General features: G+C 55.2%; 1 protein-coding gene across 5 annotated transcripts in view; it reads left to right on the forward strand.

Moving 5' to 3' along the window:
• Positions 1 to 18,532, forward strand: part of nckipsd (NCK interacting protein with SH3 domain) — a 370,618-nt gene that overhangs the window by 92,662 nt on the left and 259,424 nt on the right. For 3 of the 5 annotated variants that reach the window (XR_011962070.1, XM_072582807.1, XM_072582808.1), the window contains exon 2: positions 6,092 to 6,204. The exons of the other annotated variants lie outside the window; for them this stretch is intronic. Coding sequence is in view for 2 of the 3 variants with exons in the window: in XM_072582807.1 (XP_072438908.1) it covers positions 6,092 to 6,204 (113 nt within the window). In the remaining variant the exon portion in view is untranslated. The remainder of the gene's footprint in view (positions 1 to 6,091; positions 6,205 to 18,532) is intronic. 5 annotated transcript variants of the gene reach the window in all.

Genomic DNA, 18,532 nt, shown 5'->3' on the forward strand with positions numbered 1-18,532 from the left:
CCTCGCATTTATCTGAATTAAACTCCATCTGCCACTTCTCAGCCCAGTGGCCCATCTGGTCTAGATCCTGTTGTAATCTGAGGTAACCCTCTTCGCTGTCCACTACACTGGTTAGCACTGCTGCCTCACAGTGCCAGAGACCTGGGTTCAATTCCTGCCTCAGGCGACTGACTGTGTGGAGTTTGCACATTCTCCCCGTGTCTGCGTGGGTTTCCTCTGAGTGCTCCGGTTTCCTCCCACAGTCCAAAGATGTGCAGGTCAGGTGAATTGGCCATGCTAAATTGCCCGTAGTGTTAGGTGCAGGGGTAAATGTAGGGGTATGGGTGGGTTACGCTTCGGCGGGGCGGTGTGGACTTGTTGGGCCGAAGGGCCTGTTTCCACACTGTAAGTAATCTAATCTAATCTAATATTTACACCTCCAATTTTGGTGTCATCAGCAATCTTACTAACTGTACCTCTTATGTTCACATCCAAATCATTTATGTAAATGACAAAAAGTAGAGGACCCATCACCGATCCTTGTGGCACTCCACTGGTCACAGGCCTCCAGTCTGAAAAACAACCCTCCACCACCACCCTCTGTCTTCTACCTTTGAGCCAGTTCTGTATCCAAATGGCTATTTCTCCCTGTATTCCATGAGATCTAACCTTGCTCATCAGTCTCCCACGGGGAACCTTGTCGAACACTTTACTGAAGTCCATACAGATCACATCTACTGTTCTGCCTTCATCATCTTTGTTACTTCTTCAAAAACCTCAATCAAGCTTGTGAGACATGATTTCCCACGCACAAAGCCATGTTGACTATCCCTAATCAGTCCTAGCCTTTCCAAGTACATGTAAATCTGGTCCCTCAGGATTCCCCCCAACAACTTGCCCACCACCGATGCTAGGCTCACCAGTCTATAGTTCCCTGGCTTGTCTTTGCCGCCCTTCTTAAACACTGGCACCATGTTAGCCAACCTCCAGTCTTCCGGCACCTCACCTGTAACTATCGATGATACAAATATCTCAGCAAGAAACCCAGCAGTCACTTCCCTCGCGTCCCACAGAGTTCCAGGGTATCCCTGATGAGGTCCTGGGGATTTATCCACTTTTATGCGTTTCATGACAACCAGCACTTCCTCCTCCGTAATCTGGACATTTTTCAAGATGTCACCATCTATTTCCCTACAATCTGTATCTTCCCTATCCTTTTCCATAGTAAATACTGATGCAAAATATTCATTCAGTATCTCCCCCATTATCTGTGGCTCCACACAAAGGCCGCCTTGCTGATATTTGAGGGGCCCTATTCTCTCCCTAGTTACCCTTTTGCCATTAATGCATTTGTGAAAATCTTTTGGAATCTCCTTCACTCTGTTTGTCAAAGCTATCTCATGTCCCCTTTTTCCCTCCTGATTTCCCTTTTAAGTATACTCCCAGTGCCTGTATACTCTAAGGATTCACTCGATCTATCCTGTCTATACCTGACATATGCTTCCTTCTTTTTCTTAACCAAACCCTCAATTTCTTTAGTCATCCTTCATTCCCTATCCCTACCAGCCTTCCCTTTCACCCTGACAGGAATATGCTTTCTCTGGATTCTAGTTATCTCATTTCTGAAGGCTTCCCATCTTCCAGCCGTCCCTTTACCTGAGAACATCTGCCCCCAATCATCATTTGAAAGATCTTGCCTAATACCGTCCAAATTGGCCTTTCTCCAATTTAGAACTTCAACTTTTAGATCTGGTCTACCCCTTTCCATCACTATTTTAAAATGAATAGAATTATGGTTGCTGGCCCCAAAGTGCTCCCCCACTGACACCTCAGTCACCTACCCTGCCTTATTTCCCAAGAGTAGGTCAAGTTTGCACCTTCTCTAGTAGGTACATCTACATACCGAATCAGAAAATTGTCTTGTACTCACTTAACAAATTCCTCTCCATCTAAACCCTTAACACTATGGCAGTCCCAGTCCATGTTTGGAAAGTTAAAATCCCCTACCATAACCACCCTATTATTCTTACAGATAGCTGAGATCTTCTTCCAAATGTGTTTATTGCACCTTCTCTAATAGGTACATCACATGCATGGTACTTGCCATTTGTCAGCCCAAACCTGAGACTATTCGAGTCTTACTGCATTTGAGTATGGTCTGCTTCAGTATCTGGGGTGTTGTGAGTAGTGTCAAACATTGTGCAATCATCAGTCAATATCCCCACTCTGACCGTCTGAGGGACAGAATGTCATTGATGGGCCTCGGACACGATCCAGGGTAACTCCTGCAGAGATGTCGTGGAGCTGAGATGACTGACCTCCAGGAACCAAAACCATCTTCCTGTTTGCCAAGTATGACTCCAACTAGCAGAGATTTTCCCTTAATTACAATCAACTCCAGGCTTGCTCGGACTCCTTGATGCCACAATTTGGTCAATGTGGTCTTGATGCATCTTTACCTCACTTCTGGAATTCAGCTTTCCTGGCCGTGTTTGAGCTAAGGAGATTGGGAGTTGATTGGACCTTGCTGATCCAGACTGCCAGTGAATAGGATATGATTTAGCGAATAATACTTCCTGCCAGTGGGCAGCACGGTGGCACAGTGGTTAGCACTGCTGCCTCACAGCGCCAGAGACCCGGGTTCATTTCCCGCCTCAGGCAACTCTCTGTGTGGAGTTTGCACATTCTCCCCGTGTCTGCATGGGTTTCCTCCCACAGTCCAAAAATGTGCAGGGTAGGTGAATTGGCCATGCTAAACTGCCCGTAGTGTTAGATGAAGGGGTAAATGTAGGGGAATGGGTCTGGGTGGGTGGCGGGTCGGTGTGGGCTTATTGGGCCGAAGGGCCTGTTTCCACACTGTAAGTAGTCTAGTCGAATCTAATCTAATCTAATCTAATCTAATCAGTGTTCCACTGAGCCGATTCAATATCCTACCTCAGCATGATCCATACATGGTGAACTTCTGTCCCATGTTGCTCCTACAAAAATGGTTTCAGGAATAAAAGAATGACTAGGGTAGGAATAGGTCCAGTCAAGGATAGTCGTGGGAAGTTGCGTGTGGAGGCTGAAGAGATTGGGGAGACACTGAATGAATACTTTTCGTCAGTATTCACTCAGGAACAGGACATTGTTGCCGATGTGAATACTGAGTCACAATTAATTAGAATGGACGGCTTTGAGGTATGTAGGGAATAGGTGTTGGAAATTCTGAAAAGGGTGAAAATAGATAAGTGCCCTGGGTCTGATGGCATTTATCCTAGGATTCTCTGGGAAGCAAGGGAGGAGATTGCAGAGACATTGGCCTTGATTTTTATGTCCTCGTTGTTTACAGGAATAGTGCCAGAAGACTAGAGGATAGCAAATGTGGTTGCCTTGTTCAAGAAGGGGAGTAGGGATAACCCTAGTAACTATAGGCCGGTTCAGTCTCACTTCTGTTGTGGGCAAAGTCTTAGAGAGAATTGTAAGGGATAGGATTTATGAACATCTGGATAGGAATAATGTGATCAAGGATAGTCAGCATGGTTTTGTGAAGGGCAGATCGTGCCTCACAAACCTTATTGAATTCTTTGAGAAGGTGACTAAGGAGGTGGACGGGGGTAAAGCGGTAGATGTGGTGTATATGGATTTTAGTAAGGCTTTTGATAAGGTTCCCCATGGTAGGCTACTGCAAAAAATAGAGGTATGGCATTAATGGGGAGTTTGAGGTTTGGATTAGGAATTGGCTGGCTGGAAGAAGACAGAGGGTAGTAGTTGATGGTAAAGGTTCATCTTGGAGCGCAGTTACTAGCGGTGTTCCACAAGGATCTGTTTTGGGACCATTGCTGTTTGACATTTTTATAAATGACCTGGAGGAGGGGCTAGAAGGTTGGGTGAGCAAGTTTGTGGATGATACAAAAGTCGGTGGAGTTGTTGACAGTGAGGAAGGATGTGTCAGGTTACAGCGGGATATAGATAAGCTGCAGAGCTGGGCAGAAAGGTGGCAAATGGAGTTCAATGTAGGTAAGTGTGAGGTGATTCACTTTGGTATGAGTAACAAGAAGATGGGGTACTGGGCTAATGGTTGGATACTTGGTAGTGTGGATGAGCAGAGGGATCTTGGTGTCCATGTACACAGATCTCTGAAAGTTGCCACCCAGGTAAATAGTGCAGTGAAGAAGGGATATGGCGTACTGGGCTTTATTGGTAGAGAAATTGAGTTCCGGAGTCCTGAGGTCATGTTGCAGTTGTATAAGACTCCGGTGCGGCCGCATCTGAAGTATTGTGTGCAGTTTTGGTCGCCATACTATAGGAAGGATGTGGAGGCACTGGAACGGGTGCAGAGGAGGTTTACCAGGATGTTGCCTGGTATGGTAGGAAGATCGTATGAGGAAAGGCTGAGGCACTTGGGGCTGTTTTCATTGGAGAAAAGAAGGTTTAGGGGTGATTTGATAGAGGTGTACAAGATGATTAGGGGTTTAGATAGGGTTGACAGTGAGAACCTTTTTCCACGTATGGAGTCAGCCATTACGAGGGGGCATAGCTTTAAATTAAGGGGGGGTAGGTATAGGACAGATGTTAGGGATAGATTCTTTACTCAGCGAGTCGTGAGTTCATGGATTGCCCTGCCAGTATCATTGGTGGACTCTCCCTCTTTATGGGCATTTAAACGGGCATTGGACAAGCATATGGAGGATAGTGGGCTAGTGTAGGTTAGGTGGGCTTGGATCGGCACAACATCGAGGGCCAAAGGGCCTGTACTGCGCTGTATTTTTCTATGTTCTAAAGATGACAATTTGATATAGTAAGTTCATGTTTGGATATGTGACTCAGCGGACGTCATATCCCATGTACTTGATGCTCTTTTCCTTTTCAGTGGGAGACCTTGGCCTGTTGCTGTGCAGTGTATCCCGTGTATCAGAGTTTCTCAGCCTCTGCTACATGTGAAGACATAAGGGGTCAGCTAAAAACAGCCAGTGAATGTGAACAATGTGAGTCTTGGACAGTTGAGCTCGGCAGCTGTCTTCACTGACGGAAGACTGGGGAACGTGAGGCACTGCTCCAGTATATGAAGAATTAAGGTCAGAGGTGAACACAGCAAACTGTCAGCAATTGTTCTCAGACCAAACAAAGGTGACTGAGTGGAAGACAGGGCCCTGAGGAGCTCTTGCTCCGGTGTACAAAGGGATGAGATGGCTGATCTGCCTCAACTGGTTATCTTTTGAATTAGGTGTGATTATGCCGATTGTCTGCCCGAATCCCCACTGTCTTCAGTTTTCAACGACGTTTGGCTGCCCAATTCCATTGAATTGTGCCTTGATGTCGAGGGGACCACACTCCTGGAGTTGGATCTTTTGTCTGTACGTGAACCAAGGCTGTAACAAGGTCAGGAGAGAGCAGATCCCCAGCTGAGCATCGATAAGCAGTTGATAACTGAGTAAGATCTACTTGATAGCAGGTCAAGAGTGCCTTCCATTGCTTTAGTCATCGGGGTAATCTCATGGGCCAGTGTCTGGCCTGATCGCATTTGTCCTCTTTGCGATGAACAGTACTCATAGCAAAGAGGACAAATGCGATCAGGCCAAACACTGGCCCATGAGATTACCCTGATGACTAAAGCAATGGAAGGCAGATGCTGGTGTTGTAACTGTACTGGAGCTGCACCCCAGCTGAGACCATGACGGTGTCTGGTGCTCAGGCATTTCCTCAAAACACATGAATCTGCTAAAATTGTGGGGTCTTCAGAAAGCAGTTGCTGAGGTTGACTCAGGAGTTGGATACAAAAGGGTTGGGAAAGTTTTTGCCTCATCTTTTTGCTGAGATGACATTGAGAAGGCAGGTTTTTGGAGCCTCTTCCTCACTGTTAGTCCACCAGCGTTGGTGACTGGATGGGACTGCTTTACAATTGAAATGATTAGTTTCTTGTTTTCGTGAAATACATAATCATTTTACATGGACTTGTTCATATGAAGCTGTGATAGAAAGTGTAACCACATTGGCCCAGTATAGTTCTGTGTGATGAGGCATTGTTTCTTTGTGAGAATATGTTGATATAATTACACTTGTTTGTTCATTAAAGTTGTGCTGCACCTAAGGATCACCACACAGACTCAGTCCTGTTTCTGTTGTTTTCAAGTTAAATCAACAGGATCTGGTTCTACAGTCGATTGACCGAGCAATCGAAGCTATTCATAACGCAGCAATCAAAACGGGTGGAAAGTACAACCTGCAGCAGCGAGAGGTTCTCCAGTAAGTCCCAGCCACAAGCAGCAGTGAGAGAGAGAGACAGACTAACAGAATGACACTCCCTATGTGTACCTGAGCCACTAACAGAGTGAGTCTGTGTGAGAGTGAAAGAGACCAAGAGAAGGTCTCAGTGTGTGTGTGAGACAGAGACAAACAAGAGTGTGTGTGTGTTTGAGGCGTGTGTGTGTGTGAGACGTGCGCGTGTGTGTGTGTGAGACGTGCGCGTGTGTGTGTGTGAGAGACGTGCGCGTATGTGTGTGAGACGTGCGCGTATGTGTGTGAGACGTGCGCGTGTGTGAGAGACGTGCGCGTGTGTGTGAGAGACGTGCGCGTGTGTGTGAGACGTGCGCGTGTGTGTGAGACGTGCGCGTGTGTGTGAGAGAGACGCGTGTGTGTGAGAGACGTGCGCGTGTGTGTGTGAGAGACGTGCGCGTGTGTGTGTGAGAGACGTGCGCGTGTGTGTGAGAGACGTGCGCGTGTGTGTGTGAGACGTGCGCGTGTGTGTGAGACGTGCGCGTGTGTGTGAGAGAGACGCGTGCGTGAGAGACGTGCGCGTGTGTGTGTGAGAGACGTGCGCGTGTGTGTGTGAGAGACGTGCGCGTGTGTGTGTGAGAGACGTGCGCGTGTGTGTGTGAGAGACGTGCGCGTGTGTGTGAGAGACGTGCGCGTGTGTGTGAGAGACGTGCGCGTGTGTGTGTGAGACGTGCGCGTGTGTGTGAGACGTGCGCGTGTGTGAGAGAGACGTGCGCGTGTGTGTGAGACGTGCGCGTGTGTGAGAGAGACGTGCGCGTGTGTGAGACGTGCGCGTGTGTGTGAGACGTGCGCGTGTGTGTGAGACGTGCGCGTGTGTGTGAGACGTGCGCGTGTGTGTGAGACGTGCGCGTGTGTGTGAGACGTGCGCGTGTGTGTGAGACGTGCGCGTGTGTGTGAGACGTGCGCGTGTGTGTGAGACGTGCGCGTGTGTGTGAGACGTGCGCGTGTGTGTGAGACGTGCGCGTGTGTGTGAGACGTGCGCGTGTGTGTGAGACGTGCGCGTGTGTGTGAGACGCGCGCGTGTGTGTGAGAGAGACGCGCGCGTGTGTGTGTGAGACGTGCGCGTGTGTGTGTGAGACGTGCGCGTGTGTGTGAGACGTGCGCGTGTGAGACGTGCGCGCGCGAGTGTGTGTGAGAGGCGTGCGCGCGCGTGTGTGAGAGGCGTGCGCGCGCGTGTGTGAGAGGCGTGCGCGCGCGTGTGTGTGAGCCGTGCGCGCGCGTGTGTGTGAGCCGTGCGCGCGCGCGTGTGTGTGAGAGACGTGCGGGCGCGCGTGTGAGTGTGAGACGTGCGCGTGTGTGAGGCGTGTGTGTGAGAGACGTGCGCGTGTGTGTGAGAGAGATGTGTGTGTGTGTGAGAGACGTGCGTGTGTGTGTGTGTGTGTGAGAGACGTGCGCGCGCGTGTGTGTGAGACGTGCGCGCGCGTGTGTGTGAGAGACGTGCGCGCGCGTGTGTGTGAGAGACGTGCGCGCCCGCGTGTGTGTGAGGGACGTGCACGCGCGCGTGTGTGTGTGAGGGACGTGTGTGTGAGAGACGCGTGCGTGTGTGTGAGAGACGTGCGCGTGTGTGTGAGAGACGTGTGTGTGAGAGACGTGTGTGTGTGAGACGTGCGCGTGTGTGAGACGTGCGCGTGTGTGTGTGAGGCGTGCGTGAGAGAGACGCGTGCGTGTGTGAGAGACGCGCGCATGTGTGTGTGAGAGACGTGCATGTGTGAGAGAGGCGTGCGTGTGTGTGAGAGACGTGGGCGTGCGTGTGTGTGAGAGACGTGGGCGTGCGTGTGTGTGTGAGACGTGCGCGTGTGTGTGTGAGACGTGCGCGTGTGTGTGTGAGACGTGCGCGTGTGTGTGTGACGTGCGCGTGTGTGTGTGAGACGTACGTGTGTGTGTGAGAGACGTGCACGTGTGTGTGTGAGAGACGTGCGTGTGTGTGTGAGAGGCGTGCGTGTGTGTGTGAGAGGCGTGCGTGTGTGTGAGAGACGTGGGCGTGCGTGTGTGAGAGAGACGTGGGCGTGCGTGTGTGTGAGAGACGTGCGCGTGCGTGTGTGAGGCGTGTGTGTGAGAGACGTGCGCGTGTGTGTGAGAGAGGCGTGTGTGTGTGACACGTGCGCGTGTGTGTGAGAGACGTGCGCGTGTGTGTGTGCGCGACGTGCGCGTGTGTGTGTGCGACGTGCGCGCGCGTGTGTGTGTGAGGGACGTGCGCGTGTGTGTGTGAGAGACGTGCGCGTGTGTGAGAGAGAGACGTGCGCGTGTGTGTGTGAGAGACGTGCGCGTGTGTGTGAGAGACGTGCGCGTGTGTGTGAGAGACGTGCGCGTGTGTGTGTGAGACGTGCGCGTGTGTGTGAGACGTGCGCGTGTGTGAGAGAGACGTGCGCGTGTGTGTGAGACGTGCGCGTGTGTGAGAGAGACGTGCGCGTGTGTGTGAGACGTGCGCGTGTGTGTGAGACGTGCGCGTGTGTGTGAGACGTGCGCGTGTGTGTGAGACGTGCGCGTGTGTGTGAGACGTGCGCGTGTGTGTGAGACGTGCGCGTGTGTGTGAGACGTGCGCGTGTGTGTGAGACGTGCGCGTGTGTGTGAGACGTGCGCGTGTGTGTGAGACGCGCGCGTGTGTGTGAGAGAGACGCGCGCGTGTGTGTGTGAGACGTTCGCGCGTGTGTGTGAGACGTGCGCGTGTGTGTGAGACGTGCGCGTGTGTGTGAGACGTGCGCGTGTGAGACGTGCGCGCGCGAGTGTGTGTGAGAGGCGTGCGCGCGCGTGTGTGAGAGGCGTGCGCGCGCGTGTGTGAGAGGCGTGCGCGCGCGTGTGTGAGAGGCGTGCGCGCGCGTGTGTGAGAGGCGTGCGCGCGCGCGTGTGTGAGCCGTGCGCGCGCGCGTGTGTGTGAGCCGTGCGCGCGCGCGTGTGTGTGAGAGACGTGCGGGCGCGCGTGTGAGTGTGAGACGTGCGTGTGTGTGAGAGACGTGCGCGTGTGTGTGAGAGAGATGTGTGTGTGTGTGAGAGACGTGCGTGTGTGTGTGTGAGAGACGTGCGCGCGCGTGTGTGTGAGACGTGCGCGCGCGTGTGTGTGAGAGACGTGCGCGCGCGTGTGTGTGAGAGACGTGCGCGCCCACGTGTGTGTGAGGGACGTGCACGCGCGCGTGTGTGTGTGAGGGACGTGCGTGCGCGCGTGTGTGTGAGAGACGTGCGCGTGTGTGTGTGAGAGACGTGCGCGTGTGTGTGTGAGAGACGCGTGCGTGTGTGTGAGAGACGTGCGCGTGTGTGTGAGAGACGTGTGTGTGTGAGACGTGCGCGTGTGTGAGACGTGCGCGTGTGTGTGTGAGGCGTGCGTGAGAGAGACGCGTGCGTGTGTGAGAGACGCGCGCATGTGTGTGTGAGAGACGTGCATGTGTGAGAGAGGCGTGCGTGTGTGTGAGAGACGTGGGCGTGCGTGTGTGTGAGAGACGTGGGCGTGCGTGTGTGTGAGAGACGTGCGCGTGTGTGTGTGAGACGTGCGCGTGTGTGTGTGAGACGTGCGCGTGTGTGTGTGAGACGTGCGCGTGTGTGTGTGACGTGCGCGTGTGTGTGTGAGACGTACGCGTGTGTGTGAGATGTGCACGTGTGTGTGTGAGAGACGTGCACGTGTGTGTGTGAGAGACGTGCGTGTGTGTGTGAGAGGCGTGCGTGTGTGTGAGAGACGTGGGCGTGCGTGTGTGAGAGAGACGTGGGCGTGCGTGTGTGTGAGAGACGTGCGCGTGCGTGTGTGAGGCGTGTGTGTGAGAGACGTGCGCGTGTGTGTGAGAGAGGCGTGTGTGTGTGACACGTGCGCGTGTGTGTGAGAGACGTGCGCGTGTGTGTGTGCGCGACGTGCGCGTGTGTGTGTGCGACGTGCGCGCGCGGTGTGTGTGTGAGGGACGTGCGCGTGTGTGAGAGACGTGCGCGTGTGTGAGAGAGAGACGTGCGCGTGTGTGTGTGAGAGACGTGCGCGTGTGTGTGTGAGACGTGCGCGTGTGGGTGAGTGGGACGTGCGCGCGTGTGTGTGAGAGACGTGCGCGCGTGTGTGTGAGAGACGTGCGCGTGTGTGTGTGAGAGACGTGCGCGTGTGTGTGTCAGAGACGTGCGCGTGTGTGTGTGAGAGACGTGCGCGTGTGGGTGTGAGACGTGCGCGTGTGGGTGAGAGAGACGTGCGCGTGTGTGTGTGAGTGACGCGTGTGTGTGAGACGTGGGCGTGTGTGTGTGTGAGAGACGTGGGCGTGCGTGTGAGAGAGACGTGCGCGTGTGTGTGTGAGACGTGCGCGTGTGTGTGTGAGACGTGCGCGTGTGTGTGAGACGTGCGCGTGTGTGTGTGAGACGTACGCGTGTGTGTGAGATGTGCACGTGTGTGTGTGAGACGTGCGCGTGTGTGTGAGAGACGTGCGCGTGTGTGTGAGAGACGTGCGCATGTGTGTGAGAGGCGTGCGTGTGTGTGAGAGACGTGGGCGTGCGTGTGTGTGAGAGACGTGGGCGTGCGTGTGTGAGAGAGAGACGTGCGCGTGTGTGAGAGACGTGCGCGTGTGTGTGAGACGTGCGCGTGTGTGTGTGTGAGAGAGACGTGCGCGTGCATGTGTGAGAGACGTGCGCGCGCGTGTGAGAGACGTGCGCGTGTGTGAGAGAGAGACGTGCGCGTGTGTGTGTGTGAGAGACGTGCGCGCGTGTGTGAGAGAGACGTGCGCGCGTGTGTGTGTGAGAGAGACGTGCGCGTGTGTGTGTGAGAGACGTGCTCGTGTGTGTGTGTGAGAGACGTGCTCGTGTGTGTGTGTGTGAGACGTGCGCGTGTGTGTGTGAGACGTGCGCGTGTGTGTGTGAGACGTGCGCGTGTGTGTGAGAGACGTGCGTGTGTGTGTGTGACACGTGCGCGTGTGTGTGTGTGAGACGTGCGCGCGTGTGTGTGTGAGACGTGCGCGCGTGTGTGTGTGAGACGTGCGCGTGTGTGTGTGTGCGACGTGCACGTGTGTGTGTGAGACGTGCGCGCGCGTGTGTGTGAGGGACGTGCGCGCGCGTGTGTGAGGGACGTGCGCGCGTGTGTGTGTGAGGGACGTGCGCCCGCGCGTGTGTGTGTGTGAGGGACGTGCGCCCGCGCGTGTGTGTGTGTGAGGGACGTGCGCCCGCGCGTGTGTGTGTGTGAGGGACGTGCGCGCGCGCCCGTGTGTGTGTGAGGGACGTGCGCGCGTGTGTGTGTGAGACGTGCGTGTGTGAGAGAGACGTGAGCGTGTGTGTGTGTGAGAGAGACGTGCACGTGTGTGTGTGTGAGAGACGTGCGCGTGTGTGTGAGAGAGGGACGTGCGCGTGTGTGTGAGAGACGTGCGCGTGTGTGTGTGTGCGACGTGCACGTGTGTGTGTGAGACGTGCGCGCGCGTGTGTGTGTGAGGGACGTGCGCGCGCGCGCGTGTGTGTGTGAGGGACGTGCGCGCGCGCGTGTGTGTGTGAGGGACGTGCGCGCGCGCGCGTGTGTGTGTGAGGGACGTGCGCGCGCGCGTGTGTGTGTGAGGGACGTGCGCCCGTGTGTGTGTGAGGGACGTGCGCGCGCGCGTGTGTGTGAGGGACGTGCGCGCGTGTGTGTGTGAGGGACGTGCGCGTGTGTGTGTGAGAGAGACGTGCACGTGTGTGTGTGTGAGAGACGTGTGTGTGTGTGTGAGGCGCGCATTGTGTGTGAGACGTGCGCCCGTGTGTGTGTAAGGGACGTGCGCGCCCGTGTGTGTGTAAGGGACGTGCGCGCGCGTGTGTGTGTGAGGGACGTGCGCGTGTGTGTGAGAGACGTGCGCGTGTGTGTGTGAGAGACGTGCGCGTGTGTGTGTGAGAGAGACGTGCGTGTGTGAGGCGTGTGTGTGAGAGACGTGCGCGGGTGAGAGAGACGTGCGCGTGTGTGTGTGAGAGAGACGTGCGCGTGTGTGTGTGACACGTGCGCGTGTGTGTGAGAGACGTGCGCGTGTGTGTGTGTGCGACGTGCGCGTGTGTGTGTGCGACGTGCGCGTGTGTGTGTGTGAGGGACGTGCGCGTGTGTGTGTGAGGGACGTGCGCGTGTGTGTGTGAGAGACGTGCGCGTGTGTGTGTGAGAGACGTGCGCGTGTGTGAGAGAGAGGCGTGTGTGTGTGTGAGAGACGTGCGCGTGTGTGTGTGAGACGTGCGCGTGTGGGTGAGTGGGACGTGCGCGCGTGTGTGTGAGAGACGTGCGTGTGTGTGTGAGAGACGTGCGTGTGTGTGTGAGAGACGTGCGCGTGTGTGTGTGAGACGTGCGCGTGTGTGTGTGAGAGATGTGCGCGTGTGTGTGTGAGAGACGTGCGCGTGTGTGTGTGAGAGACGTGCGCGTGTGTGTGTGAGACGTGCGCGTGTGTGTGTGAGACGTGCGCGTGTGTGTGTGTGAGACGTGCGCGCGTGTGTGTGTGAGAGGCGTGCGCGCGTGTGTGTGAGAGACGTGCGCGTGTGTGTGAGAGACGCGCGTGTGTGTGTGAGACGTGCGCGCGCGCGTGTGTGTGAGACGTGCGCGCGTGTGTGTGTGAGAGACGTGCGCGCGTGTGTGTGTGAGAGACGTGCGCGCGTGTGTGTGTGTGAGAGACGTGTGTGTGTGTGTGAGAGACGTGCGCGTGTGTGTGTGAGACGTGCGAGACGTGCGCGCGTGTGTGAGAGGCGTGCGTGTGTGAGAGACGTGCGCGCGTGTGCGTGAGACGTGCGCGTGTGTGTGTGTGTGAGACGTGCGCGTGTGTGTGAGAGGCGTGCGCGTGTGAGAGAGGCGTGTGTGTGAGAGAGATGTGCGTGTGTGTGTGAGAGACGTGCGCGTGCGTGTGTGAGGCATGTGTGTGTGAGAGAGACGTGCGCGTGTGTGTGACACGTGCGCGTGTGTGTGAGAGACGTGCGCATGTGTGTGTGTGAGGCGTGTGTGTGTGTGCGACGTGCGCGCGCGTGTGTGTGCGTGAGGGACGTGCGCGCGCGCGCGCATGTGTGTGTGAGAGAGACGTGCCTGTGTGTGTGTGAGAGACGTGCCTGTGTGTGTGTGAGAGACGTGCGCGTGTGTGTGTGTGAGAGACGTGCGTGTGTGTGTGTGAGAGACGTGCGCGTGTGTGAGAGAAACAAACACGAGCCTGCGCGTGTGTGAGAGAGACAAACACGAGCCTGCGCGTGTGTGACAAGCACGAGCGTGTGTGTGAGACAAACACGGGTCTGTGCGTGTGTGAGACAAACACGAGCCTGTGCGTGTGTGAGAGAGACAAACACGAGCCTGTGCGTGTGAGAGAGACAAACACGAGCCTGCGCGTGTGAGACAAACACGAGCCTGCGCGTGTGTGAGACAAACACGAGCCTGCGCGTGTGTGAGACAAACACGAGCCTGCGCGTGTGTGAGACAAACACGAGCCTGCGCGTGTGTGAGACAAACACGAGCCTGCGCGTGTGAGACAAACACGAGCGTGTGTTTGTGTGTATGTGTGTGAGACAAACACGAGCGTGTGTTTATGTGTATGTGTGTGAGACAAACACGAGCATGTGCGTGCGTGAGACAAACACGAGCGTGTGTGAGAGAGGCAAACACGAGCGTGTGTGAGAGAGGCAAACACGAGCGTGTGTGTGTGAGACAAACACGAGCGTGTGTGTGTGAGACAAACACGAGCGTGTGTGTGAGAGTCAGAGACCAACACGAGCGTGTGTGTGAGACCAACACGAGCGTGTGTGTGTGAGACCAACACGAGCGTGTGTGTGTGAGACCAACACGAGCGTGTGTGTGTGAGACCAACACGAGCGTGTGTGTGTGAGACCAACACGAGCGTGTGTGTGTGAGACCAACACGAGCGTGTGTGTGTGAGACCAACACGAGCGTGTGTGTGTGAGACCAACACGAGCGTGTGTGTGTGAGACCAACACGAGCGTGTGTGTGTGAGACCAACACGAGCGTGTGTGTGTGAGACCAACACGAGCGTGTGTGTGTGAGACCAACACGAGCGTGTGTGTGTGAGACCAACACGAGCGTGTGTGTGTGAGACCAACACGAGCGTGTGTGTGTGAGACCAACACGAGCGTGTGTGTGTGAGACCAACACGAGCGTGTGTGTGTGAGACCAACACGAGCGTGTGTGTGTGAGACCAACACGAGCGTGTGTGTGTGAGACCAACACGAGCGTGTGTGTGTGAGACCAACACGAGCGTGTGTGTGTGAGACCAACACGAGCGTGTGTGTGTGAGACCAACACGAGCGTGTGTGTGTGAGACCAACACGAGCGTGTGTGTGTGAGACCAACACGAGCGTGTGTGTGTGAGACCAACACGAGCGTGTGTGTGTGAGACCAACACGAGCGTGTGTGTGTGAGACCAACACGAGCGTGTGTGTGTGAGACCAACACGAGCGTGTGTGTGTGAGACCAACACGAGCGTGTGTGTGTGAGACCAACACGAGCGTGTGTGTGTGAGACCAACACGAGCGTGTGTGTGTGAGACCAACACGAGCGTGTGTGTGTGAGACCAACACGAGCGTGTGTGTGTGAGACCAACACGAGCGTGTGTGTGTGAGACCAACACGAGCGTGTGTGTGTGAGACCAACACGAGCGTGTGTGTGTGAGACCAACACGAGCGTGTGTGTGTGAGACCAACACGAGCGTGTGTGTGTGAGACCAACACGAGCGTGTGTGTGTGAGACCAACACGAGCGTGTGTGTGTGAGACCAACACGAGCGTGTGTGTGTGAGACCAACACGAGCGTGTGTGTGTGAGACCAACACGAGCGTGTGTGTGTGAGACCAACACGAGCGTGTGTGTGTGAGACCAACACGAGCGTGTGTGTGTGAGACCAACACGAGCGTGTGTGTGTGAGACCAACACGAGCGTGTGTGTGTGAGACCAACACGAGCGTGTGTGTGTGAGACCAACACGAGCGTGTGTGTGTGAGACCAACACGAGCGTGTGTGTGTGAGACCAACACGAGCGTGTGTGTGTGAGACCAACACGAGCGTGTGTGTGTGAGACCAACACGAGCGTGTGTGTGTGAGACCAACACGAGCGTGTGTGTGTGAGACCAACACGAGCGTGTGTGTGTGAGACCAACACGAGCGTGTGTGTGTGAGACCAACACGAGCGTGTGTGTGTGAGACCAACACGAGCGTGTGTGTGTGAGACCAACACGAGCGTGTGTGTGTGAGACCAACACGAGCGTGTGTGTGTGAGACCAACACGAGCGTGTGTGTGTGAGACCAACACGAGCGTGTGTGTGTGAGACCAACACGAGCGTGTGTGTGTGAGACCAACACGAGCGTGTGTGTGTGAGACCAACACGAGCGTGTGTGTGTGAGACCAACACGAGCGTGTGTGTGTGAGACCAACACGAGCGTGTGTGTGTGAGACCAACACGAGCGTGTGTGTGTGAGACCAACACGAGCGTGTGTGTGTGAGACCAACACGAGCGTGTGTGTGTGAGACCAACACGAGCGTGTGTGTGTGAGACCAACACGAGCGTGTGTGTGTGAGACCAACACGAGCGTGTGTGTGTGAGACCAACACGAGCGTGTGTGTGTGAGACCAACACGAGCGTGTGTGTGTGAGACCAACACGAGCGTGTGTGTGTGAGACCAACACGAGCGTGTGTGTGTGAGACCAACACGAGCGTGTGTGTGTGAGACCAACACGAGCGTGTGTGTGTGAGACCAACACGAGCGTGTGTGTGTGAGACCAACACGAGCGTGTGTGTGTGAGACCAACACGAGCGTGTGTGTGTGAGACCAACACGAGCGTGTGTGTGTGAGACCAACACGAGCGTGTGTGTGTGAGACCAACACGAGCGTGTGTGTGTGAGACCAACACGAGCGTGTGTGTGTGAGACCAACACGAGCGTGTGTGTGTGAGACCAACACGAGCGTGTGTGTGTGAGACCAACACGAGCGTGTGTGTGTGAGACCAACACGAGCGTGTGTGTGTGAGACCAACACGAGCGTGTGTGTGTGAGACCAACACGAGCGTGTGTGTGTGAGACCAACACGAGCGTGTGTGTGTGAGACCAACACGAGCGTGTGTGTGTGAGACCAACACGAGCGTGTGTGTGTGAGACCAACACGAGCGTGTGTGTGTGAGACCAACACGAGCGTGTGTGTGTGAGACCAACACGAGCGTGTGTGTGTGAGACCAACACGAGCGTGTGTGTGTGAGACCAACACGAGCGTGTGTGTGTGAGACCAACACGAGCGTGTGTGTGTGAGACCAACACGAGCGTGTGTGTGTGAGACCAACACGAGCGTGTGTGTGTGAGACCAACACGAGCGTGTGTGTGTGAGACCAACACGAGCGTGTGTGTGTGAGACCAACACGAGCGTGTGTGTGTGAGACCAACACGAGCGTGTGTGTGTGAGACCAACACGAGCGTGTGTGTGTGAGACCAACACGAGCGTGTGTGTGTGAGACCAACACGAGCGTGTGTGTGTGAGACCAACACGAGCGTGTGTGTGTGAGACCAACACGAGCGTGTGTGTGTGAGACCAACACGAGCGTGTGTGTGTGAGACCAACACGAGCGTGTGTGTGTGAGACCAACACGAGCGTGTGTGTGTGAGACCAACACGAGCGTGTGTGTGTGAGACCAACACGAGCGTGTGTGTGTGAGACCAACACGAGCGTGTGTGTGTGAGACCAACACGAGCGTGTGTGTGTGAGACCAACACGAGCGTGTGTGTGTGAGACCAACACGAGCGTGTGTGTGTGAGACCAACACGAGCGTGTGTGTGTGAGACCAACACGAGCGTGTGTGTGTGAGACCAACACGAGCGTGTGTGTGTGAGACCAACACGAGCGTGTGTGTGTGAGACCAACACGAGCGTGTGTGTGTGAGACCAACACGAGCGTGTGTGTGTGAGACCAACACGAGCGTGTGTGTGTGAGACCAACACGAGCGTGTGTGTGTGAGACCAACACGAGCGTGTGTGTGTGAGACCAACACGAGCGTGTGTGTGTGAGACCAACACGAGCGTGTGTGTGTGAGACCAACACGAGCGTGTGTGTGTGAGACCAACACGAGCGTGTGTGTGTGAGACCAACACGAGCGTGTGTGTGTGAGACCAACACGAGCGTGTGTGTGTGAGACCAACACGAGCGTGTGTGTGTGAGACCAACACGAGCGTGTGTGTGTGAGACCAACACGAGCGTGTGTGTGTGAGACCAACACGAGCGTGTGTGTGTGAGACCAACACGAGCGTGTGTGTGAGACCAACACGAGCGTGTGTGTGTGAGACCAACACGAGCGTGTGTGTGTGAGACCAACACGAGCGTGTGTGTGTGAGACCAACACGAGCGTGTGTGTGTGAGACCAACACGAGCGTGTGTGTGTGAGACCAACACGAGCGTGTGTGTGTGAGACCAACACGAGCGTGTGTGTGTGAGACCAACACGAGCGTGTGTGTGTGACCAACACGAGCGTGTGTGTGTGAGACCAACACGAGCGTGTGTGTGTGAGACCAACACGAGCGTGTGTGTGTGAGACCAACACGAGCGTGTGTGTGTGAGACCAACACGAGCGTGTGTGTGTGAGACCAACACGAGCGTGTGTGTGTGAGACCAACACGAGCGTGTGTGTGTGAGACCAACACGAGCGTGTGTGTGTGAGACCAACACGAGCGTGTGTGTGTGAGACCAACACGAGCGTGTGTGTGTGAGACCAACACGAGCCTGAGTTTGTATCAAACCGAGACAAACACTAACGTGTGTGTTTGAGAGTCAGAGACAAACACGAGTGTTGAGACAGACACAAACATGAGCGTGTCTGTGCGAGACAAACACGAGTGAGTGTGTGTGTGTGAGACAGAGACAATAACGAGCGTGAGTGTGTGTGAGGCAGAGACGAACACGAGCGTGTGTGTCTGTGAGACCGAGACAAACACGATGTGTGTGTCTGTGAGACCGAGACAAACACGATGTGTGTGTGTGTGTGTGAGAGAGGCGTCTGTGTGTGAGAGAGGCGTCTGTGTGTGAGAGAGGCGTCTGTGTGTGAGAGAGGCGTCTGTGTGTGAGAGAGGCGTCTGTGTGTGAGAGAGGCGTCTGTGTGTGAGAGAGGCGTCTGTGTGTGAGAGAGGTGTCTGTGTGTGAGAGGGACGTGTGTGTGTGAGAGACATGCGTGTGTGTGTGAGAGAGAGACGTGCATGTGTGTGAGGCGTGTGTGTGTGAGGCGTGTGTGTGTGAGAGAGACGAGCGTGTGTGTGAGAGAGACGAGCGTGTGTGTGAGAGAGACGTGCGTGTGTGTGTGAGAGAGACGTGCGTGTGTGTGTGAGAGAGACGTGCGTGTGTGTGTGAGAGAGACGTGCGTGTGTGTGAGAGAAACGTGCGTCTGTGTGTGAG

Source organism: Chiloscyllium punctatum, chromosome 12 (assembly GCF_047496795.1).
Source record: "Chiloscyllium punctatum isolate Juve2018m chromosome 12, sChiPun1.3, whole genome shotgun sequence".
NCBI lineage: Eukaryota > Metazoa > Chordata > Chondrichthyes > Orectolobiformes > Hemiscylliidae > Chiloscyllium > Chiloscyllium punctatum.